Genomic DNA, 26890 nt, shown 5'->3' on the forward strand with positions numbered 1-26890 from the left:
GGAACCAAAGCAATATTGCCTTACAGTATAACCTCAGGGTTACAAGCATCTTGGGGATGGAGATTGTTTGTAACTCTGAAATGTTCGTAACACTGAATCAAAACAATATGGTGGTTCTTTCAAAAGTTTCCAACTGAACATTGACTTAATACAGTTTTGAAACTTTACTATGCAGAAGAAAAATGCTGCTATTCCTTTTTTTTTTAAAGCAGTTTACATTTAACACAGTGCTGTACTGTAGTTGTCTTTTTTTTTTTTTTGGTGCCTCTGCTGCTGCCTTATTGTGTACTTCTGCTTTCAAATGAGGTGTGTGGTTGACTGGTCAGTTTGTAACTCTGATGTTTGTAACTCTGAGGTTCTACTGTACTATATGTCTTCATTACTTAGCACAGATAAAATTCCTAAAAAAAGAAAAGGAGTACTTGTGGCACCTTAGAGACTAACAAATTTATTTGAGCATAAGCTTTCGTGAGCTACATAAAATTCCTGTAATGATGCAGATATTTTATTCAGAAAAATACAACTATGTTCAGCTGAAAGCAATGTGTTGACTTTTAGAAAACCAACAGAGCCATCTGGATTTTGTTGAAACTTGAAAATAATAAGGAAAACATCCAGCTTACCAAAAAGTTTATACCTTTCAATTTTTGCTTTCATAAAGTATAAGACAGGTACAAAAACACCACTATGGGATAAATTAGACCAAGAGCAAAACTCTAGCTTACTCAATGCATTGTTAACCAAAATGAGTGAAATTATTGTACTTACTTCAGAATTAGTTTTGAATTTTAAGAGATACACAAGAATCTTATTACTGACTTAAACCAGGAATTGGTTTAATTAAGAGAACAAGTCCAGTTAAAAGATTTTCCTACTGAGCTTGTTAATGACAATATAAATTTACTGTATGTTCGCAGCTTGTGAGGATGAGGATTTATTCTTATTTTAGCAACTCTCTTCTTGTTCTTCAAGCCATAGAACAAAAGAGCATAGCATGATAATAGTGCAATTTCCTTTTACTTATAAAGACACTAATTATAAAAGTGTATAAGCTTTTACTCAGAGTTAATATGCTATTCCATGAAGCAATTCATTCTCAACAAAAATCCAAAAAGCTGACAGCTCCAGAATCCAGAAAATGGGAAAAAACCCTGATGCAACAAGCATCTGCTGAAACAAGGAAATTAATACAGTTGTAGACAAAATCTTTGGACATCCCCACTATGTAAAGATTTGGATCAGCTCATCTATTTTAAGACGTACGTCAGTGGGACTCTGCAGGGGTGAAGCTGTCCAAGATAGCAGATCCTATTTCCTAATCAGGAATTAAGCCTATTGTGTTGTACTGTAGGATACTTATTTAAATAACACCAAAGTCTCACTTCAATATTTATAGAATCATAGAAATGTAGGGCTGGAAGAGACTTTGAGAGGTCATCAAGTCCAGCCCCTTGCGCTGTAAATCAAGACCATCTTTGACAGGTATTTGTCCAACTTGTTCTTAAAAAGTCCAAAAATGGGGATTCTACAGTTTCCCTTGGATGCCTATTCCAGTTCTTCACTAGCTGTATAGTTAGGAAGTTTTTCTTAATATCTCATCTAAATCTCCCTTGCTGCCGATTAAGCCCATTACTACTTCTCCTACCATCAGTGGACACTGAGAACAACCGATCACCATTCTCTTTATAACAGCCTTTAACATATTTGCAATTGTTATCAGGTCCTCCTCAGACTTCCTTTCTCAAGACTAAATGTGCAGTTTTTTTAATCTTTCCTCATAGGTCTGGTTTTCTAAATATTTTATCATTTTTGTTGCTCTTCTCTGGACGCTCTCCAATTTGTCCACACCTTTCTGGCTATGTCTATGCTACACACCGGCAGCAGTGTATGTGGGTATGTGTAGCTACAGGTCACAGTGAAAAGCAGGCTGTGTCCACACTGCCGTGCGTAGCAATGTCGGTGAAAGGCTTGGCAGTGGGGAGGCAGCGAGGAAAGAACTGACAGCCGGGAGCTGCCACAGACTGTCCCCATTGCTTCCCTGCCAGAGTCTTTCACTGTGGTGGGGAAAAGCTCTGGCAGCTCCCAGCTGTCAAGCCTTTCCTCACTGCCAAGCTGGGAGCTGCTGGAGCCTTGCCCCACTGCTGGAGCCTTTCGCTGTGGCGAGGAAAGATCTCAGCAATGGGGAAGCAGTGGGACACTACGCTGCTAAAAAGGCACTGCTTGGGTTAGTAGAGAGCTGTGTACGGTACATACCCCCAGGGCTCAGGCACGTCCTTGCTCTACTCGCCTCTAAGCATTGCCTTACAGTCTCCCCTTCTATTTATACCTATGCTACGGAAGCATGTAATGTACTCTACACATCGACGAAAGCAGTGTACAGTGTAGTCATACTCAAAGTGTTGCACCCAGAACTGGGGACAGTACTCCAGCTGAGGCCTTACCAGTGCCAAGTACAGCAGGACAATTACCGCCTGTGTTTTATTTATGACTCCTGTTAATACACCCCAGAATATTAGTCTTTTTTACAACTGCAGTGCACTGTTGACTCATGTTCGATTTGTGATCCACTATGACCCCCAGATCTCTTTCAACACTACGCCAGTTATTCCCCATTTTGTAGTTGTACATTTGATTTTTCCTTCCTATATGAAGTACTTTGCACTTGTTTTTATTGAATTTCATCTTGTTGCTTTTAGATTTTTCTAATCTGTCAAGGTTGTTTTGAATTCTAATCCTGTCTTCCTAAATGCTTGCAACCTCTCCCTGTTTGGTGTCATCCACAAATTTTATAAGCACACTCTCCACTCCACTATCCAAGTCATTACTGAAAATACTGAATAGTTCTGTACCCAGGATTGCTTCTTTTCAGGATCCACTGTATATGTCCTCAGTTTGACAGCAAACCATTGGTAACCACTCTTTGAGTAGGGTCTTTCAACCAGTTGTGCACCCACCTTATAGTAATTTCATCAAGACTACATTTTACTAGTTTGCTTATGAGAATGCATGTGGGACTGTATCAAGAGTGTTACTAAAAACAAGATATATCATGACTACTGCTTCCCCCATCCACTAGACCAGGGGTTCTCAAACTTCACTGCACTGCGACCCCCTCCTGAAAACACAAATTACTACAGGACCCCAGGAGGGAGACCAAAGCCTAAGCCTGCCCAAGCCCCGCCACCCCGGGTGCAGGGAGGCCAAAGCCAAAGTCCGAGTCCCTCCACCCCAGGCAGGAGGGGGCCAAAGCTGACACCCAATAGCTTCAGCCCCAGTCAAGGGGCCTGTAACCTGAGCCCTGGTGTCCAGGGCGGAAGCCCTTGGGCTGTGGATTCAGTCCTGGGCCCCAACAAGTCTAAGGCAGCACCGGTGACCCCATTAAAATGGGGTTGCGACCCACTTTGGGGTCCTGACCCACAGTTTGAGAACTGCTGCACTAGACCGTTAAGCCTGTCAAAGAAGGAAATTCAGGAGGTTTGGTATGATTTGTTCTTGACAAATCCATGCTAGCTATTCCTTACAACCTTATTATCCTCTAGGTGTTTACAAATGAATCGTCTAATAATTGTTCCAGTATCTTTCCAGGTATCAAAGTTGGGCTGACTGATCTACAATTTCTTGGGTCCTTTTTGTTCCCCTTTTAAAAGTGGGTATGTTTGACCTTCTCCAATCCTCTGGGACCTCAACCATCCTCTATCAGGTCTCAAAGATAATTGCTAATGTTTCCTCGATTGCTTCACCTAGTTCCTTAACACCCTAAAATGAATTTCATTAGGTCCTGATGACTTGAAGACAGCTAACTCATAAAAATAATCTTTAACCTATTCTTTCCTTATTTTGGCTTGTGTTCCTTCCCCCTTGTTATTAATATTAATTGTGTTGAGTATCTGGTCACCCTTAACCAATTTAATGCCTCAGATTACTGCGATTCCTCAGCAACAAGGGAGTCTTGGACCTAATTAAATTTTATGAATAGTTGCCTGTTTTATTGAGGATGGCTAGATACAGATTGATCTGTAGGGCAATTACTCTAACAATGTGGTCAGTAGTGAACTATTTAGTTACATGAACCTTGTTTCAAGCTGCTAAAAGACAGCTAAAATGCATTAAATACTTTCCTAAGAAACTGCTGTAGTTATCACAGACATACTATTGGATCACCAAGGGAATGGGAAGTCATGGGTACATGAGATGATAAATGGGAGGGGAGGTAGTATACAAGGAATTCTCTCTGTTAAGATGTGGTCCATGCTTTGCAATGGTTTGGGAACGCCCACTGTAGGGAAATGAATGGGTTTCTCACATAGAGAAACACAAGAATATGCTTTTGCAATAATTATAGTTTTAAAAAATAAAATACATGATTATTCCCAAATTGAAGACTTCCATCCTGAATTACTTTTCTGCTCATTAAAAAGGCTTTTCCATAGGACAGCACTTTTTCTATAGGAGTGTCACTTTTTTTCCCTGCTAAACTGCCAGGTATAGCTAATAGAAAATCCTGTATCTTCTGAAATGATGTCTCTGTTAAGTGATTACTAAAAGGAAGAAAGAAAATGATCCATCTGTTCTGAAGGCATAGTGAATCCTCTTTGCACACTATTTCTTTGTACCTATTAAATAAAAATATTTAGATTATTTAGTCAGTTAGGTTGCAAAATTTAGTGTATTTACTACCAGCTCAACTTTTTAATAAAGAGTTATTTCACCTTTTTCCATCTAAAGAAAAAGTTGCCCACAGAGGCACATGTTAATTATTGCTTGTAATAAAATACTGCTGCATTTTGGTTTCCCAGTTTTCCCCATCCAGAGGAGAAATGAATCGGAGAGGTGCAAGGTTCCTCTCAAAGTTTCCAGTGCTTGTTCAAAACATCTTGCCCCACACAGAACCAGCAGGAGGTTCAGTTCCTGCAGCCTAATACCCATGGAAACTGAGGGATCCACTGTAGGCCACATCCCATGTAGAGGCTCTGAAGGGGGGTACCTGGCATGAGTAGGCTCTACTGCAAAATTAGTGCCTTAAATCATGTACTTAAAGTACATCTTTGTGCCCAGTAACTCTAGAAAAATATACAGCCTATGTGAAATCATCAGTCTACTGCTCCCAAGTCTGTTCCTCTGACTTTGATATTTTAGGGTAAATAGTGCACATTAATTTTATCAAAAAGTGTTTTTTAAAAATAATAATTAAAAGTGACGGGGCAAACAGCATATTATCTCATGGGGTCATAGGACTACTCCTTCAGACAACATACACCATGTGTTCCAATGTGATAAAGCAGAAAATATTTCTTCTGTACAAAGCATACAAGATCAATGACCACCATTTTTTGAATACTGGGACCCTTGGCGAGTCAAAGATCCTTGTAGTACATTTTGTATTTTTACATCACATAAGTAGTTTGAGTCCTGGTGACTGGTATGCAGGACTTAATTCCCAAGAGTTTACTTTCCGTATCACTGGCTTCTTCAGAGGATGGAGAGAAATAATCACTCCTTTTCAGAACAAAGTGTGGAAACAGAAAAACTGCAGTAAGCCAGTCATCTGCAGAAAAGTTAATACATTACTTAATAAATGTGTATATTGATTGTTTATACAGTATTAGGACAGATTATAGTAAATCTACAGTCAGGGTGAGCAGTAAATTTGTAAGATATGAAAAATGCCTGTTTCACGAAAATTTGAAATTCCAAGATTTTAACTATGTGCACATCTGATACCATAAGAATTTTAGTATTAACTTACTTTATTTAAAAAAAGAGTAAATCACGAGGTTTTCTATAAAACTCTTGGCTCAACTATTATTAAAGTCTGAAAACAGGTCTGGGCATAATTAACATGAATTTAAAAACATACATGGACTGTGCATGGCATCTATTTTTATTTACCAAGAGAGTCCTATACGTTCACAGAAAACAGCAATTCCATTGGGAAAAAACACTACATCCTTATATAAATGCCAAAGATTGACTACTGTAGTTGTATGCTTTTTGAAATGCTCAGCATTAACAATCTTACACTACGGCAGCACAATCACACCTGCAGTTAACAGCCTGTCAGTATTCTCTTACTAAACTCAGTGAATGAAGTAACAATGTATTATGACCAAGGCACTGAACCAATGGGTTTGTTATCTCCTCCTGCACTCATTGTGCACTTATTTCCACAGGGAAGTATTAGGGACGCTTTGATTAAAAAGATAAAAGGAAACTTCCCCAATTCTTCTCTTTTTTACAATTAAAAATCCCCCAAACAACCGAACACCAGATTCCTCCTGTAATTTGGAGTCAGGACTATATTTTGTGTGTACAATATAGATTGTCTTATGGAATCTATATTGTATACCTAGTTATACAGACTAATCCCCATTTGTATTTGATAACTTACCTCTAACAACCACAGCAAATAATTACACAGAAGAGTAATATTAAGACAGCATGTATTTTTTAGCAACTTTTAATGGAGTTTAGTAACTGGAAACACGCCGGAGAGCTGCACCTAGTGATCCACCACCTTTCTGTGAACCACCCCTGGTCCACAGACCATAATTTGAGAACCTGTGCAGGAGCTTCAGCAAAAAGTATATAATACTTTTAGTGCCTGTCATCATTGTTTTGGATCATGCAAGGCCATTGTTTTCCCCAAATAAGCGATACTAATGTGGGTAACACTGTTTAAGATTTCCATTTTACTGTTCTTAAAAGTTCTGAAGGAATAAGTAAACCAAAACTGAAAAAAATGTGAATTGTAAAAGATGCTAGCAGAATGGATAATGAAAAATACAGCTTACCCATAGATGCTACAACAGAAGAAACTGCTAAGCTTGTATAATGAATTGATTATACTGAACCTAAAAATAATCTTCCTCTTGCTGAATTCAGAGACTAATATTGTTACATTTGACTTTGGAGGATTATAGCTCTATGGCAAGAAACACTATTATCTTTTGTAAGGAAAAAAATGCTTATGTCCTTTTGGTCATACTTAGAGGGGTTTTATAGTGCTCCATCTTGCCTACAGATGCAGTCAATGGGAAGTATTCAATAATTTGCACTTCCTTGACTAATTTTTCTTATGCTAACTGTAAATATAAAACACAAAAGATAAAGACACTTGACCCTTAGTACTTGGATAAGTTGGAAAGGCTGCATAGGAATGTGACACTACTTATGGAATGGGAAGACTGTCTTTACAGGCATCTGTAACAGGTGCTTATACTTTGGGTAGTATGAACTCCATTGACTACGCTGTCATTCTAAAGCAAATAAACTATTCTGATACCTATGACAGTTTCTGAAAAAAATCAGTGGGACAGATTCTGTGTTTTACCTCATGGGTGGCTTCAAACCACCTTTATACTGCCCAGATCCTGGGTCAGGTGGCAGCTGGTGTAGTACTAGCATAAATTAGATCAAGCCCTTTGACCCCCTTCTTTGCAGGCCACAATTTCATAGTTTTCATCAGTACAGAGATTCCCCCTCCCAGCCCTGGCCCTACTCTCTATGCCAGGGATTGCAAGGGAATAAGCATAGGGAATTCTCCCCCACCTAGTTGCAGCACCTTCATGGACGCTATATGGTGCCAGAGTAGCATATGAGGGCAGGGGCCAGGATTATTTTAAGTAGGATTAATTAAGCATAAAATGCATAGTAACAGTATCAGTGGAAAAGAACATTATTGGAAGTATGTCTTTTGCTTGTACATAACGCCAAGGTGAAGTTAAGATACATGCAAAGCAGGAGAAATTCCATTTTTTTTTGTTAGTACAGATTGGAGTAAATTATTTCTTCTATTGATGAATTCTGGTGTTGATTGATCATTCTTGAAATAGAGACGATACAGCTTGTGTTCTACAGCCAGAGATCTGCTTATCCACTGAGCTTTGGCACCCGCTGATCCAGGAAGGCCTGAACAGTTCTCATTTTCTTTACTTCATGTTTAGTAAGCAATCCACCAAATCACAGGTGACTGGTAACTGCTGATAGTAGGGGGACACAGTGGTAGTCCCCATCCCTGCCACCACAGCAACAGTCAACTTCCTCGTGACTGTCAAGGCACGCTGCAGCAACATCCTCTTGGCCCCCCACCCACAGTGCCCTGGCTGGCTTTAGAAAAAACGGGGCCTTAGGCAAACTTGTATTTTGGCATCCTGTCCTCCCCGCATCCCTTCCCATTGGCCCTGGGCCCCACTGCCTCCCCAGGCTCTCCACCCATCCCCTCAGGCCCCTGCTTCCTCTCCCAGCCCACCACAGATCCCCGCCATTACCTGCTGCCTCTCTGCTGCCCCCAATCCCTTCAGGCCCCTGTTGCCTCCCCTGGCCCCCATATCCCCTGTTGCCTCCCCCACCCATCCCCCCAGGCCCCTACTGCCTCCCCCAAACCCTCACTGCTTTCCCCCACACCCCCATCCATTGCCCCAGGCCCACACTGACTCCTTGGGCTCCCCACCCCACCTGTAGCACCCCCAGTACCCACTGTCCCCCCACCCATTGCCCCGACTCCCCAAGCTCCCTTCTGCATACCCCAGGCAGGCTAGTCCAGATATGTACTCGAGCAGGTAACTGTGGTGGCCGGCAAAGAAGGGATGGGACTCAACAGGCTTCCCCGCGCCCCCTCTGGCAGACAGCTGTGCTGCCAGCCTGGTCTCGCTTCCCTGCTCTGGGTGCCTTTCCCAGGCATGTCCCTTCAGCTGCGCTCAGCCCAACTCCCACCCTGGCAGAAATCTCGGAGGGCATGTAACCCTGCATCACCTATGCATCAACCTTCTCAACAAAGCTTATTTCAAGGCATCATCACCACTGGCAAAGCTGCCTACGTCCCTAACCTTCTTCTCCTTCTTCTCAATTTCCCAGCAATTTACTTTGGAACAAATTGTGGTTGATCCTGTAAACATATGGAATATGGTGGGAGGGAGAAGACGAAACAAGGAGCATTCCCCAGGCCTGTGATTTTGCACAGTGGCCAACTATGCTGTGTCTCAGAGTAAAGCCACTATTCCATATTAGTCCTGTCAGCAGCACTAGCTTCCTCACCAGGTGTGAGGTGAAGGTGGGGCAATGGTCCTGACCCTGCCCTGTCTCCTGCACTCATCAGCAGAGGTAGTTAGGTGCAGAAAAGAGTACACACTGTACCTCTCCAAAGCGTAGTGCTGATGCAGGGCATTATTCTCTTTAATGTTCAGCTTTCCCATTAATGTGTCTGTTTTTCCTCCCTTTTTAACTAACATTTAAGGGACTGACTTTGAAAAGATTTTCTTCAGGATCTCCCTCATTTTATTTTCTCTAGATAGATTTACACTACATACTACTGGCAGTGGTGCAGAGTGTACGAATAGCTACAATCCGTAGCAAAAAGCAGGCTGAGTCCACACTGCTGTGCGTAGTTACAGGTGAAATGCTCTGGCAGAAGTGAGGCAGTAGGGAAAGGCATCAGCAGCTTCCCACTCTAGCTTGCTATGCTTTAACTCACCACATAGACCAGGCCTAAGTTCTCTCCAGCTGTTCTTCATATCAAACAATCGCAGGGCTTATTTACACTGGACACGATCATATCAACTTTTCAGACCAGCCATTTGCTACATTTACATGAACTGTCACACTAATACAGTACAGTACATGATTCAAACATCAAGGATTTTTTCTTTATTTAGTACTTCTACCTCTTCTGTCAATACAGATTCATCACATTAGTGCAACAGCACAACATAATTTCCATAGATATGCCCTACACATGTATACCCAGGTGTATGTACCCCAGACTTCCCAGATGACATGACTGTTAAAAATATTAACATTTCTGGAAGGTAAGTATTATTATTCTCAGTTTGCAGATGTGGAAACTGTCCAAGGTCACTGAGGAAATAACTGTCAGATCTGGGATTGGAATTAAAGCTTCTTACCATGTGGTCCTAAGCGGAACATAGAACCTCCTCCTATTACCAATACAAATGTAATGCTTTCAAACTGTCAAGGACCAGCTATGGCATAATTCCAACAACAGCAAAATACAGAGCACACTGGAGCAATTTGTCTATTTGGAAGTAAAATAAAAGATGGAAACAATGCAATGAGAATATATAACCTGCAGTTTATGTGATTATATATATGTAAAATTTAAAACTCCATTAAACTTTCATTTTCTAGTGGAATCTATTCACTTTAATTCTTTACTCAGTCAACATATTCTAGGTGTTTCTTTTCAGAAGGATGCAGGATGCTAACTGATCAAATGACCAGAAGCCAAGAGAGCCTGGGTTCTTATCCCAGCTAAACTAATTTATGGCATTTTGTGGCAATTCACTTGATGTTCCTGGGCTTCATCTAACCCAAATGAACCATATGATATCTGAGTAACACTGCAAATTGAAAATGATGAGACATGAATCCCTGATACAGGTTTTATTGTAAAAAATATGCCTCCCTAATCTCTCATATATCCTCAACACACAAAAGTCTAGTGATGCATATTTTATATTTTCCACAGTCTAATGAACAATTAAGAAAACACAATGTTTTAACCACTTTGGCATTAAAGTACGTTCTAGAAAGTAGCATCTGTTTAGACCCACAGTGTGCACATTGTGCCCTGCCCCTACATCAGCATGTTGAGCAATACCTCTGGCATAGACTTAAAAAGCATGGCCTTGAATGTGTAATAATACATAGGAATAGCGCAGTATCTCTCATTCATAAATATATCAACGTGTATTTTCTAAACTTTATCTTTGCTTTATTAAAATAGAATATGTCCAATCATAAAATTTAAAAGGATTAAAAAGAATGATTTCCAAAATTCAGTTGGAACGCCACAGACCCCACTGTCCATTATGAAATCAATATTAGGAAGGTCCATTTTTACTGCTTTCGTGCCTGCATGAATTCAAATAATTTTGTTTTGTGCATTCGTAGAATAAATGAACCCAATCCAAGTTTTGTAAAAAAATGAAAATATAGGAGAAATGCCTTACTGTATTTTAATTTTTCAAAAAGAGAGCCTGCACTTACCAGCCTTCTGACACTGTACTATCTTCTCATATACACTATTTGCATTTTCAATCAGAGTCTTGATGGTCTGAATCATCTGCAGAGAAAATATCAGATTAAACTGTTCAAACATATATTTATAAAATTGTCTTAAAATATTAATAATTATTGGTACAGCTGTATCTTTGAAAGATATGTGCTTAAACTCTGGACTATTTAGTTTTGAAGCCACAAATATTATTTCAACATCTATTATTAGTTTTTGCACATCTTTGTTTTCCTTGTTGGTACAAGGCAGAGGGATGCTCCAAATTTAACATGAAGGAAGGAGGAATGTGGTGCTGGTGGTTTGGGATTTGTGAAGAGGTTAACAAAACACATTGTGGTTTACCATTAGCCCACTGTTTGTCAAAGGAAAGGGGAAATATATTCCTATTTACCAGCTAATTCACATTCTATAGTTTGGTCAAGACAACGTGGATGCTGTTTCCTCCTCCTCACCCAGACATTCAGGATGACAATCAATCACCATCCCATATTTTCTGTTCTCTGTGTACTCTCCCTCTGCTTTTCCAGATTGGTTCCTTATAATTACCTTTTTGTGGTTTGATCTGTAGAGAGTAAACATCCTATAGAGGAAGAACAAGAGACTCAAGGCCAAACTAGAAGAGGGAGTTGGAACGTGAAGGAGCAGAAAGAAAGGAAACCACTGACTTCTTCACCAGCTCGTTCCAGACAGAGTTTCTTATGGAAGCCCTGCTCTAAGCAATCAGGGCCAGATTTGTAAAGGTATGTAAGCGCCTAACTCCCACAGAAATCAATGGGAGTTAGGCACCTAAATACTTTAACAAATTTGGTGCTCTGTAATCAGGGGTGCATCCATAGTTGCCTGCACTTCGAATCAATAGTGCCTGGTGAAGGGTATAAGGAATGCTAGGCAGCAGCTTTGCGGCAAAGCTTGTTCACTGCTGTCTCTGCCAGATAGAAATTGTTTTAGTGATTCAGGTTCTACATTTTACCTGCTGCTAATGCATATTTAGATGGAATTTTCTTTTTCCTGAGAGAACGTGTTCCCTGTGCTCAACAGGCATCTGCATGAGCTCTACAGCAAAAAAAAAAAAAAACCTTAAGGTAACCCACCCGGGAGAGAGTTACTTCAACAGGCACAATTGAGGAGGGGTTCCTTCACCCATTTTTATTTTAAAGTGTTCTCAGTTTGAGAGAAGCTGAGGCCTCCTTTTGCATGTTGCTTTGAGCAAGGGATGAATCAAACTGGAGAAAAAGAGGAGAAAGCCTTAGATTCTGGGTCACAACAGGTGATCTTCTTGCCTTTCACAGTGAGTGAGGAGGAAGAACCTGATGTCCGCATTGACATAGACCATACCACAGAAATTTAACTGTAACTTTTACTTCCAGCGAAACAGAAAGCTGGGCTAGACAAACTAAAGATTATTATTTGAAAGTAATTCTGGCCCTTCTTCTAGGACTACAAGGTTATAAGGTACATATGTTAAAATACAAAGAAATATGCAGCAGCTCAGATCTCATGTTTAAGGCAGAACTAAACAGAACATGAACCACAACCGTAGAGTTCTGTTCTAGAGTCTGGAACCCATTATTTCAGACTGTGTTATTCATTTTATACAACTAATTCTTCCATTCCTCTACTTAATTTTGAAAAATCAAATTGTCTTGATTTCTGATTAGATTCCAGAAGTCCATATCACAACACTAAATAAGGATGAAAAAATTCACATCTACCTTAACTAAGCTGCATTTGAAATATTAGTGCTGATCTATTCCCCTGTTGGACTATTTATTGCACATAAACTTACATTTGGCACCCATGGAGGCAAAAGTTGCTGGATAAATAAAATTAAACTGATTACTAGATAATTAAGTACTGTATACTGAAGATGCTAACATTTTAAAGAGAGAGTCATACTTTAACTAAGAGAAAGCTGTAACACCCCAAATATTGTATGTCATCCCAAACAGCCTTTCTGAGAATCACTGCAAGCTGTTTATTCCCAATTTGTCCTGAGAAAGCTGTGAGAGTATTTTGTTTCATGGTGTTCATCACTAGTGATATGTTTTCAGCAACAGTTAGAAATTACAATTTATCTGCTCTATAGATGTCCTTGAAAGACAAGGAATTTGCCAGTTGTTTCAACATGCATGTCATGAAGTGTGTGTTTGTTTGCTTCTGTAATGGGCTTGAACACTAGGAACCAAGACAGAGCTGATTTAAATCACAAATAGCCTTGCAATACCAGAACATGTTATTTTACTAACTAGCTGAAACAAGACTGCACCGCTCCCTATGAGGAGAATCCTGTCGATTTGAAAAATGAAAATTACCTTGGAAATGATTCCCTGAGAATGTGTGGATACTGTTTTAATCAGAATGCCAATATACAACAACAAGTGACAATCTAATTTACAGCTGTACAGTCCAATTAAAAGCACATATGGGGTTTTTCCTAAAGAGCATTTTAATGTGAACGGAATAGGGCAAGTGTTCTGTTAGGAGCAGTTTGAGTTAATAAGATGATTACTCATAAAAACCTACCAGTTGCCTTAGATAATGGTTTAAATAACTTACATACATATTTACTGAATTCCAGGTATTCTGTGTAGTATGTAAGAGGAAGTAAAAGGGAATACTGCAGATACGAAAGTAACCATATATACTTATGTAAGGCAAAATTGGTAAGTTTTTAAGTTTAAGTTTTTAAGACAAGAGATGTCATGTAACTAAAAATCCATTCATCTCTTTGAAAATCTACCTCAATGTAAGACAAGCAACATCTTAGTTTTGTACCAACAACAAATCCTACATTCTAAACTTCTCAGCCATCAGTGTTCAGTATCAAATGGTTTTTAACTCCTCATTATGGTCATAAGTTCATTTCCTCCTCATTTCCCATCTTTATCAATGTACGCCACCCAAATGCCCATATGACTCCCGCTCCAGACATTACAAAACTCACCCACTAATGACTATCTTCTTTGCTTAATTTTTTATCCATGTCACCCTGTCTTTGAATCCCGACACTATCTCCCACTGCATCAAGGTCAAGTTTCTTGTCACTGTCTTCTATATAACTCCATAACGCTACCCTTATTTTGTTCCCCTTTCCTCCCTCTATACAACGTTTGTCTGCTTCTCCCACAACTGTCTCTATACTGTCTTCATACCAGATCCAATGCAGAGAACCCCTTCCTGAGCTCATCAGCAACACCACTACCTTGCAATGTTCAAATCCCTCTGAAGAGACACGTCTGCCCTGATGCTTATAGGAAACTTGTTGACTGGCAACAACAAGCTTAAGGAGAAAAACAGCATCATTTTAATGTAGCATTGTATTACCAAGACATGGCCAATCACTATCTCATCACTCTACTTTGATATGGCACCTTTTGTCTATTTTTAGACTGAGTGTCTTTGGAACAAGGATTGAGCCCAATTTTGCTCCCATTTATTTTAGTAGGCGTTATGGCCCCCAATACTGTTCTCACTGATAACAATGGAAAATGCCAAAGCTCGCTGTGGGTAATAACTAGTAAAAAGATTCCTTCTTAACAAATTAAAAAGAAAAATCAATCTACAATTGTATCTGTTGCTGCCTATAATACTGGTACAGCAAAGATAGCTAAAATGTGGACTTGTCTTGCATGGATGGCTTTCAAACTTTTAAGCTCTCTCTCCTGTTATCAACAATTCTTTCACTCTAGAATCCCTTCTGTGACAGAGCTCAAACATGCAACAGACTGTAATTATGTCACAACAGAGAGAAATTGTGTTGCCCATTCAAAATGTTTTGTTCTGGAACAGCTTTGAGAAATATTGGTGTTATAATATATTAGCTTACTGCCATATGTTTATATTTAAGCAACATTACTCTCATAATACCTACATCATTTTAATTCTGGCCCAAACTCAGCTATGTCTTACACTCAGAAAATCTGTCTGTGTTCTGCTTCCCTTCAAGAACAAATTTATATATGCAGATCAGACTCACTAATATTTAGAAACAGCTTAATAATCTCTTTCAAGAGAACTGGGGAACAAGCCTCAGAAGCATGATAAAACTGCTCCTTAGACTTTGAGGCAATGCAATGATGTCAAGGAGTCAAAGAAAGGAGGCAAGTCAAAGATAAATAGAAATTCTTAAATCAATATGCTCTTTTTATTTATATACTGTATCAGCAAAGTAGATGAGGTAAATTAGTTTAATTTCATAGCTGGAAAGGAATTTAACAAAATAGTTGCATAAGTACTCATGTAACACGGAGAGGTAAAAGTTGCAATCAGATTCTACTACAAAGCCCTATTTAAAGTACTTAGTAACTTTGACTTGAAAAATTAGATTGGCCTGAAAACTGCCAGATCTTTCAGTAAATGTATTCACAAAGCGTGAAGAAAACTTGTGAAACTGCTTTTGTAGGTCATTAAAAATTATTCTGATATGAAACTGACTTTAGTCAAAAATATCTCCTTCGAGGGCGATAATGGCTTGTTTCTAGTCTTCAGCCTTCTTTGAAAACACATGCACTGGCTATATTTAAAGAAAACCTAATGTAATTAAGCAAAGTTGTTAATTTTTGCTATGGATAGGTTAAGGGTCAATTCTGCTCCCATTTATTTCAGTGGGAGTTATAGGACCAATCCTGCTCTCACTGACATCAACAGAAGTTTTTAACTGAGCTCAGTGGGGGCAGGTTCAGGCACAAAATTGTGTGCAAATATGTTGCTCCCTTTTATTTGCCTACATTTTAGAAAGAACATAGGTTCAGTTCACTAGGTGAGTTCAGACAACAGCTAATTTAATGAGCTGAGGACCAACAATACCGTCTCTTGCTTGAGCAGACAGAAGTGGAAAAAGTGGGTAGATGTAGAAATGACACATGAGCTACAGTCTGGCCAACCGTTTCATATTGGAAGGTTGAGTCTGCTATGAGACTCAGACATTCCAAAACAACAATTTTTTTGTAGCTTCTGTTCTGAGTCAAACCTTGGTCATAACATTCTCTAACAATTGTTTGACTGACTGGTTCTGGTTAACATGCTACAGAAGTAGCAAAGGTAATACATGTCTAGGAGAAAACCTGGGTATACCAAAACTAACAATTATTTCCAAACGTTGCTAGGGTACAAGACGGGAAGCAAGCACTGAGGCACAGAGGCAGTCTTCCTTCCCGCCCCAAACAGAGAGCTGAACATTCCAATCATTTTCCACTCCTACCATCTTCTTCCATCAGAGTATATTGCAACAGAAATCTCACATAGACAAAAATTAGATAGAACATTTTTCAGAATGAATAAGCACTGCATCACAGGATCATTATGAAAGGGACATTACTGCAAAGTTCTTGCACACATCAAGTTTCACTCAGTGTTCCCAGAAGATGCTGGATCTTAATGTGATAGGTCCAGTCTGAGAAGCAATTATGGGATGGTTGTGTGGCAGTGCTGACATTCTCAACATGGATTTCAGCTGCTATGAAACAATGGCCACATAGATATGTTAACAGAATAAAAATATAGGGGCCAGTCCTTCAACCTTCAATAGGAGTAGGATCAAGCCCCTAACAAGGATTTTGGGAATAGTACATAACACTTCCAGAATAAGATATCTTAAGAAAGGCTCATGTCATCTTTTTTTTTACTTACTACTCCCCTGCACTCCTCAGAGTATACACACTCATCCCTTCAGTAAAATGCAGTACATGTATATGGTTGCTGAACTGTTCATCTTCCAGACTGATCTGATGTACCAAATTCTTTTGTATCCAAGCCAAAATGATGACTTCATGAAAATATAAGGTCAGGACTGCGCAATATTATTTATCTCAAGTAAGTTTTAACGAAGAATGTCACAGACCTCCCTATGCAAGGTGGATAAAAATAAATGATTTTACAGGGAGAAATGCTGATTTTTTATTTAAATAGATTGTTTTATTTTGTTCTTTAAATTACAAGAAGTTTTTCTTTTTAAAAATAGACCAGTTTAAAATGAAATCCAATTTTAATACAAACTATGTTAAGGGATGGCCCTAAACTTATCACAATCTCTTAAGCAGTTAAATAAAACAAATATGTTGAAGACTGCTTTTCTATATAAAGAAAGTTAAAGGCTGCTTTTCTACATGAAGAAAGAATAAGGAGAAAAACATGTAACTTTTGAGATCAAGCATAATAGGTCACGTACTGTATTAAGGGCTTATCATGTGGGGGAACCAGGGGCTGTGCTACTAGGTGCAAAAGTCATCAAAGGCGTTGAGATTTCGCCTCTGACTCCAGGAGACATTATCATTTATCATTAGGATCATCCACTGAGCCCACCTGGGTGATCTCATACTCCTATTTTATAGGTTCTCCCGACCTGAACTCTGATTAGTTCAGTTCTCAAATTATTAATATTTATGACTCCATCCACAAGGAAAAACTCTCTAGCTCATACAAAAACACTGATAGGCCCAGTAACTATCAGCCCTTGCTTCTGGGTGATTCTGGGCACTTCATGAATGGCCTTGCTCAGTCTCCTTGCATGTTTACACAGACTGAGATACAAACAAACAGAAATCCATTAGTTTCTCCAATACCTCCCTCTCTCTCTCTAAACAAATAAAAGACTGCAGTGCAAAGGTACATGAGTTACAAAAGCAAAAGTCTTGGATTGTTGTTAGTTCTTTTGTTTTTCTGGGGGTAGGGTGGGGATGGGGCAGAGGAGTTATGTAACAAGGGAGAAGGACCTGTGTGTGCAACCAGCAAGGAGCAACACTGATGTCCAAGCAGCACACTCTGGGAAGAAGGGGGAATATTCTTCAGAGTGCAGCCTCTAGTATTCTCAACGACTGGGAACTGGAGGAAATAACTGCCTTAGGTGCAGGTCACAAATACCACCCTATCTGGGAATATTTTCAAGAAAGTCCTGTACTTCTAGGTAAAAAAGAAACGTGCACCAAATGTGAAGAATGGAACAAATGTGAATAATAAAGAGATACAAGGCCTGGCTATCAGAATGAAACAACATTATGAAAAATGCTTATCAGAAAGCAATGACTTTGAAGATGACAACATGGACATTTCTGAATTATCTGGGTCAACCAGTTAGTAAATGTATTATGAACCAATCTTAAGGACTGCTTACCATGTATTGCCATGCTAGTAAATGATAACTTCAATTATTGTCATAAATTTGTGTTTGGGGTGGATTACTCCTACTTATGAATTTCAAAATATTTCTGTTCAAAATATAATTGGTATGTTAGTTTGTTGTGGGAGGCTTTATGAATTAATTTTTTTTCTGTTACTTCTGGATTTCTGAAATGATTTTTTAATTGCTCAATATAATCAAAATATCTTAAGTGAAGATTTCCTGTTTAAAGAAATTTAATTTGGCATTTATGAATTTTAACATAAAAAAATCAAACTCTTTACCATGTTGTTAGAGATAAGGATTTAAAAAGATTTAGATAATTCTAATAATAATAATCTTCCCTATAAAACTGGGTTTGAAATAAATTACCAGTATATCATTTTGTAACTCTCCTCACTCAGGCGATGGTCGGGAAGTGTGACTTAGTGGTTAGGGCTATGGCCCATGACTGTCAGGGAGGTGTTGGTAGAGGAGCCTGGGTGCTCCCACTCCACCAGGCTCCAACCCACGGCCCTTTGGGGCTACCAGTGATCTGGAAACCAAGGCTGTCCTCCCTGGCCCACTTCCTATTTTTCTCCCGGCCCTGCGCCAGCTCAGTCCAAGGCTTTCCCGGGCTGGCATAGTCCATACCAAGAAAGTAAAAAGGGATTACCAATGTCCAAGGTCCATATGAGGGGGAGAGGGGAATGCTCCTCTCTCTAATTGTTTCTGGGGTGGGTTCTCCCTTTCTCTCAGGGAGGGCCCTTTGGGGCAGTTATCCTAGAGATTTCGGCCTTCCCTCTGCTCTGTGCTGCTGGAGCCACAGGTTTCAAGTCTGCTCTCTTCCAGATCTGCTACCTAATGAGCTATTTCTGTGTCTTTTAATTCCTCTACCAGAAGGAGCATTTGTTGCAGATGTGGTGGGGCGGTGCTGGCTGGGCCCAAAATAATTCTTTAACCCCTTGTTGCCCCGTATGTACACCCTATCACACACACTCCCCCTCAAAATGGAGCCAGGGGACCTGAGGCCATCAGATTGTTCCACCCATTCTGGTGGGCTTTGCTCGTCTGATGCTGAATTTGGAATGCACAGGGATGGAGGGACAGATACCAACACATAAGTCAGAGGTTTGTGTTCTTCATGGTATTTAACCATCCTAAAGGTGTATAGTCAGTGATAAGCTTGAATGGGTTTCCCAGGAGATAATATTGGAGTGACTCCATGGCTCATTTTACTGCCAGGTCCTCCTTCTCTATGACAGAGTTGGCCCATTCTCGTGGAAACAGTCCATGGCTCAAATAGAGCTCGGTGTGTTCCTCCCCCTTTATTTCTTGAGATAAGACGGTGCTCAGTCCCACATCCCACATCGACTTTCTGGTCTGCAAAATGAATTATTTGGAGAAGTTCGGACTGAATAGGACCAGTTCTTTACGTAGGAGTTCTTTCAATTCTTGAAAGGTATTTTCACAGGCCTCGTTCCAGTGTATCTTTTGGAACTGTTGTTTATGACCAGATCTGTGAGAGGTGTGCTATTACTGAAAACCTCGAAACAAACTGGCTGTAGTAGTAGTAGTAGTAGTCGTCCCAAAAAATTCCAAATCTGTTTCTTTGTGGCTGTTTGGGAGGCTGCTTTGATGGCCTGGACTTTATCTATAAAAGTCCAGACCTGGCCTTTCCTAAAAGGGTATCCGAGGTAGGTGGCTTCTTTCCCTATCTTACACTTTTCGGGGTTCGCTGTTAGTTGAGCCTGTCATAGAGACCGAAGCATGGTAGCAATTTGTGCCAGATATTCTTCCCAGGTTCAGCTGTAGAAGATGACATCATCTAAATAGGCTGCTGCATACAAGTTATGTGGCTGCAGAACCTGGTATGTGAGGTGTTGGAATGTCACGGGTGCCCCGTGGAATCCGAAGGGCATAGTTCATAGAATCATAGAATCATAGAATATCAGGGTTGGAAGGGACCCCAGGTCATCTAGTCCAACCCCCTGCTCGAAGCAGGACCAATTCCCAGTTAAATCATCCCAGCCAGGGCTTTGTCAAGCCTGACCTTAAAAACCTCTAAGGAAAGAGATTCTACCACCTCCCTAGGTAACGCATTCCAGTGTTTCACCACCCTCTTAGTGAAAAAGTTTTTCCTAATATCCAATCTAAACCTCCCCCACTGCAACTTGAGACCATTACTCCTCGTTCTGTCATCTGCTACCATTGAGAACAGTCTAGAGCCATCCTCTTTGGAACCCCCTTTCAGGTAGTTGAAAGCAGCTATCAAATCCCCCCTCATTCTTCTCTTCTGCAGGCTAAACAATCCCAGCTCCCTCAGCCTCTCCTCATAACTCATGTGTTCCAGTCCCCTAATCATTTTTGTTGCCCTTCGCTGGACTCTCTGAAATTTATCCACATCCTTCTTGAAGTGTGGGGCCCAAAACTGGACACAGTACTCCAGATGAGGCCTCACCAATGTCGAATAGAGGGTAACGATCACGTCCCTCGATCTGCTCGCTATGCCCCTACTTATACATCCCAAAATGCCATTGGCCTTCTTGGCAACAAGGGCACACTGCTGACTCATATCCAGCTTCTCGTCCACTGTCACCCCTAGGTCCTTTTCCGCAGAACTGCTGCCTAGCCATTCGGTCCCTAGTCTGTAGTTGTGCATTGGGTTCTTCCGTCCTAAGTGCAGGACCCTGCACTTATCCTTATTGAACCTCATCAGATTTCTTTTGGCCCAATCCTCCAATTTGTCTAGGTCCTTCTGTATCCTATCCCTCCCCTCCAGCGTATCTACCACTCCTCCCAGTTTAGTATCATCCGCAAATTTGCTGAGAGTGCAATCCACACCATCCTCCAGATCATTTATGAAGATATTGAACAAAACCGGCCCCAGGACCGACCCTTGGGGCACTCCACTTGATACCGGCTGCCAACTAGACATGGAGCCATTGATCACTACCCGTTGAGCCCGACAATCTAGCCAGCTTTCTACCCACCTTATAGTGCATTCATCCAGCCCATACTTCCTTAACTTGCTGACAAGAATACTGTGGGAGACCGTGTCAAAAGCTTTGCTAAAGTCTAGAAACAATACATCCACTGCTTTACCTTCATCCACAGAACCAGTAATCTCATCATAAAAGGCGATTAGATTAGTCAGGCATGACCTTCCCTTGGTGAATCCATGCTGGCTGTTCCTGATCACTTTCCTCTCATGCAAGTGCTTCAGGATTGATTCTTTGAGGACCTGCTCCATGATTTTTCCAGGGACTGAGGTGAGGCTGACTGGCCTGTAGTTCCCAGGATCCTCCTTCTTCCCTTTTTTAAAGATTGGCACTACATTAGCCTTTTTCCAGTCATCCGGGATTTCCCCGGTTCGCCACGAGTTTTCAAAGATAATGGCCAATGGCTCTGCAATCACAGCCGCCAATTCCTTCAGCACTCTCGGATGCAACTCGTCCGGCCCCATGGACTTGTGCACGTCCAGCTTTTCTAAATAGTCCCTAACCACCTCTATCTCCACAGAGGGCTGGCCATCTCTTCCCCATTTTGTGATGCCCAGCGCAGTAGTCTGGGAGCTGACCTTTTTAGTGAAAACAGAGGCAAAAAAAGCATTGAGTACATTAGCTTTTTCCACATCCTCTGTCACTAGGTTGCCTCCCTCATTCAGTAAGGGGCCCACACATTCCTTGGCTTTCTTCTTGTTGCCAACATACCATTCAGAATTGATAGAGGCCAAAGCGAGTGGCAAAGGTGTTTTTTTCTCATGAGTAAGGAGTGAGTGGGATTTGTCAGTACCCCTTCGTTAAGTCTAATGTGGTGATATACTGAGACTCGCATAGTCTACTAGTTTATCCATGTGGGATGTGGGGTAAGTGTCCTATCTGGAGATAGCATTGAAGTCGATGCAAAACCAGACAGTGCCATCCAGCTTTGGGACTAAAATGATGGGGCTTCGCCACTTGCTTCGGGATTCTTCAATGACCCCAATCTCCAAAATGGTCTGGATTTCTTCACATATATGTTCCTGGGAAGTGGCCGGGGATTCTCCCAGAGGAATAGTCCTGGTTCTGTCTGGATGTGGCGGTACGTGTGATAGGTCCTTCTGGGTTGGGAGTAGAACACTGTCGGGAACGCTTTCATGAGGCTTGTAACACGGTGCACTCATTTCTCGTGAGCACCCCCTTGGCCTAGGGCATGCACCTGCACACTCTCTCTCAGATGTCGCTGCTCTGGCATAAAGCAGGTGCCCCAGGGCTCCCTCCCTGGAGACAATGTCTTCGCCCTCTTGAGACTTCCTGGCTACAGATCTCCAGTTGTGCCACTATAGTTCAGTTCCCCCTTTGGGGTGCTTCAATGTCCAGGCCACTTCCCCCAGGTGGCTAATAGAGGGTGGGGGGAACCTGGGCCCACCTACTACTCCGGGTTCCAGCCCAAAGACCCTGTAGATCGCAGCTGTCTGCTGTGTCCCTTTAACTATGTCACACATCTTCTCTAATTCCCTGGGCCACTTCCCTGTGGCCCCGCTCCATTTTCACCCTTACCTTGGGGCCTTGTCCTAATGGAGTACCAGCAACCAGCTCGGGGCTCCTTCTCACTTTGCTCAGCTTCTGGCAGCACTGCCCTGTCCAGGGTTCTGTGGCTCTGCCAGCCAGCACATACCACCCACACTCCTTCACCTCCAGCAAGGAACTGAAATCCCTCTGGCCCTGCAGCTCTTCTTAATCTAGTCTGCTAGGCCCTGATTGGCTGTGTCCCACAGCCAAGCTAGGCAGCTTGGAGGACCCTCTCCACTGCCCCTTTTTCGTGTGGGGTGTGGCAGTGCCATGAGGTCTCCAGCAGGGGGCAAACTGATGCACAAGAATGAGTTCAGTCACCTCACCTCTACTCCGGTCCCAGTTTCTGGCTTTAGCCACCTCCAACACAGGTCTCAGTTTCTGGGCGAGGACATGGAGTCAGGCTCCCAGAGGGTACCTCTTCCCTTGGAACCTCTGGCAGGTCTCCACCATGATGTCAAAGTAGTCTCAGATGGCTGCTCTCACCTGGGTGTAGTCCTGGGCAGACTCAGCATCCAAGCCCCGATATGTGGCCTGCACCAGCACCATTAGATATGGTGCCAGTAGGTATGGCCCATTGTTGCTGTTCCTGTTGTTGGGCGCCTAAATCTTGAACCAGCTACTGCTGCTGAGTAGCCATTTGTTGCAGAAGCTGTTGCTGCTGCTGGTTCTCCATTACCCATTTCAGCAAACATTCTAAATCCAACATGGCCAACCTACCAATCCACGTTGTTTTAAATAGGGGCAACCAAGGCTGCCCTCCCTGGGTCACTTCTTATCTTCCTCCCGGCCCTGGGGGGAATGACTTTTTTACCATTTTGTTTCAGGGTCCATCATGAGAGGTCCATTATCTGCAATGTCTACAACTTCAGAGTTATCTGCTGATACTGCCAGTAGTGCTGGAACTTAACGTATGTCCGACAGTAAATTACCTGTATCAACCCCCCTCCCCGCCTCAAAAAAACGACTTTCTTCATCATCCAGTAAAACCAAGGATGAGTTCAAAATCAGAACCAGCAAATTCCAGCAACACTCCAGAGATTAAAAGATTCCTCAGTTTATTTAGGCAACAAATTCTCCCTTTCGTCTTGTTCAGAACAAACATCACATTGACATGGTTCAATTGTTACGACCAGGCTACATTGCACCTGGCAAAGCAGACTTTTCTGGAAGTTTGCTGAACATAGTGTCTGAGAAGAAAGCTGAACAGTATACAACAAACACTGACAGGAAATTTGTTAATCTGAGTCTTGACAGATGGAGTGATGTGCACAATCCAGTAACGCGTGCTGGTGTGACGACAGAAGCTGGGCTTGTTTATTTTACAGAAACTATTAACACATCAGGAAGTGCCCACACAGCAGCATACTTGTAGCAGCAGTAAAAGCTCTAACTGAACAAAATTGAAGTGTCAAGTGCACAGCTCTGACACAGAAATGTTGCAAATGTAGTAAAGATGAGAAGAAATCTAGAAGAAGTTAATTAAAGGAACCTGAAACTTATAACATGTGGATGCAGTTCTGATTTCATGCATCTTTTAGCCAAAGACTTAAGTACAACTCAGGAATAAAGGAAAAATATTGTTGAAATTGCCAGAAACTTCAGCTTCACTGAATCAAGCAGGAGGATCCACACCATTCTCCAAGATGTATGACAGAATTTCTTGGTTGACTCTTTTGAGCTATTTATTAAGAACTAGCCTATTCTGAGGACAATTTATGAAAAAAATTGTGACTGTGACAGAATGCTGGGAATCAAGAGCTGAGCCAGCACTCTGATCACTTAAACACCAATTAAGTCCCCCAATGTGGCCCTGACTGTGCTTAATTAGTGGATTAGAATGGGCTGGGGAGGACTAACAGCTTAGTCCATTAATGCAGAGGGTGGAAGGCAGCACAGGAAGGAAGTTCTGGGGGAGAAAGGCAGGTTAGTAGAGCCAGAACCAAGAAGAATCTCTGGGTGGAGAGATCTCATCCCTTTCCTCTTCATTCCTTTCGTCAGAGGAACTGACTTTGTAAGTGGTGTGGTATATGGATCAATAAAGACTGGTGGAAAGACCAATGCAAATAAACTACATGTTGGTGATTAACAACTGAAGCTCTGCTAATAGGCTGTGTAGACTGAGGAGAAGATAGGAGTGGGACCCCACCCTGCACAGTGACAAAAATCGATGGAACTATCACAGACAAACTAGTCAACATCGGACTAAAGAGAAATGCAGAAGATAAGCTGAATATACTGAAACTTATTTCCATAGCCCTGGACAAATTGCAGAAAGATTGCTGCTGTATTGCTTGATGCTGCTGATATTTGGAAAGAACTTCAAGAGACACTACTGGCACTGATAGAGTACACAATGCAAGAGCAACAGTGGGAGAATTTCAGAAAATCCTTAGTTTAGTAAGGCAATGGAGGTGAGCAGCCAAGAACCATAGGTTTGCAACCAGTGGTATAAGAGCTTTGAGCTCCTCATCATACAGCTGGGAGATGGAACACCCACCTCTGCCAAGTTCAAGTATTGTGCTCTTCTGCCACTTTCCTTAAATAGCAAGGTTTTATAACATCTGCAAGTTAGACACTCCAGTTTTCAGCTGACAAATATATCGGAAATACAATTGCAAAAGAGACTTAGCTAGTGAACCAGTAAACAGCTTTCACCAGGAGTAAAGTTTTCCAAAGACTACTCCTGGATTAGCTATCAGAGAGGAAAAATATCAGTCAGGAGCAAGTCTCCAGTAAAGCATAATTACAGTAGCTTTCTTCCCCTCTCCCCCCGCTTTTTACTTTTCTTCTTCTATCCCTTTAATTTCATATGAAATTTTTCAATATTCTTTGGCACTGGTTATGCTGACAAAACAATATTTATTCTAATTCTAGACAGCTATTTCAGATAATTAGCTGAGAGACTGCACACCTGACCCAACTGTCTTTGGGTCATTCTTTTGGCATTAATGGGTAATATATATAAATAATTATCAACATATAAATAACTGAGTAATATATATCAATAATTTTATCAAACTCAGCTACATGCATGTAAATAAAAATGTATTTTTACTATGGCTACTGTGGTTGGTGCAATAAACACCTCCAATTAAAAAAAGCTTTTAATGTCAAGCTTTGTGGCAGCACATTGATAAAAGAAACTGCAAACAAGACAGCAATCAATAATAACCTCATAATAGATCAGCTGGGATTTGGCCCAGACAGTCAAAGTTGATTTATAATGAAGTGTAATTGATCTTTCTACTGCTGCAAGTGCTGTCCCAAACTGCCAGTGTAAGAAACAAAGCTTCTGCATGTTCCTTATGTGTACAACAAGTACTTGTCACCAATACTTCTTCTTGGAAAAGACAAAGATCAGACTAAATTTGTCTGATGCCAGTGATTCATTCGGAAAGCTTGTTTTCAGTATCTCACTAAAAAGAGTAAAGAGTAGAAACCATACTTACAAGCCAGGAAAAATTCCTATTCTCCCCAGAAAACAAGTTTACATTAAACATTCTGTGCCCCATAGTGCCTCTGAGGTACCACCCTGCAGTGGGAGTGGTGCAGAGGGTATCTTCAGAAGAAAATTCCTTACTGAACTCAGTAGCATACTATGGAACACATCTGCTGCTACACCACACTGGTGTTTGCAGCATACTCCTTCTGTGTGAGGGAAACAAGGCCATGACCCCTCCTTCTCGATGTCTCTTCTTACCCCTGTTGGGGGGGATGTCTTATTCCAAAGGAGAGTTATGAAAGGAGCATACCCTTCTTTCTGAGGAGTAGGGGGGGACTTCAGTTGTGCCCCCGTGCTGTGAAGGAGCATAAAGGAATTGGCCTCTTTGCACTGATTCACCCTTAAACCCGATGGAGAAATAGGACACGATATGGTCCTATATGTGCAGTGTCGCAAAAATGAAAGAAGAAAAAAGTAAAAACAATCAGTAGTACCAGATAATAATAATCCACAAATTCTCCACTAACAAGTTTGCGCATCTCTCAGTTCATTATGAACAGAACATTTAGGAAAGACTAAGGATGGAAAACGGAGCCAAGCAGATGCTGATTCCACATCTCAAACCAGACATTCTCTACATACAAAGACATTAAACTCCTTTTAAAACTCGATACCCATTTCTCCTTACTTCACAAATTCCTTCACTGACACCAAACACTTGGCTTCTCAGGGAAAGCATGATAAATGAACACCAGCCTATTCTATGA

The 26890-nt window shown here is 41.2% G+C and overlaps 1 protein-coding gene across 4 annotated transcripts in view; it reads right to left on the minus strand.

Annotated features, from left to right (window-relative positions):
- PLCL2 (phospholipase C like 2) overlaps positions 1–26890 on the minus strand; it is a 213105-nt gene that overhangs the window by 39004 nt on the left and 147211 nt on the right. For all 4 annotated transcript variants that reach the window (XM_084620024.1, XM_084620023.1, XM_084620026.1 and 1 more), the window contains one exon: positions 11005–11080. In XM_084620024.1, the coding sequence (XP_084476150.1) occupies positions 11005–11080 (76 nt within the window). The remainder of the gene's footprint in view (positions 1–11004; positions 11081–26890) is intronic.

This window comes from Lepidochelys olivacea, assembly GCF_965140295.1.
Source record: "Lepidochelys olivacea isolate rLepOli2 genome assembly, chromosome: 2".
Taxonomy (NCBI): Eukaryota; Metazoa; Chordata; order Testudines; family Cheloniidae; genus Lepidochelys; species Lepidochelys olivacea.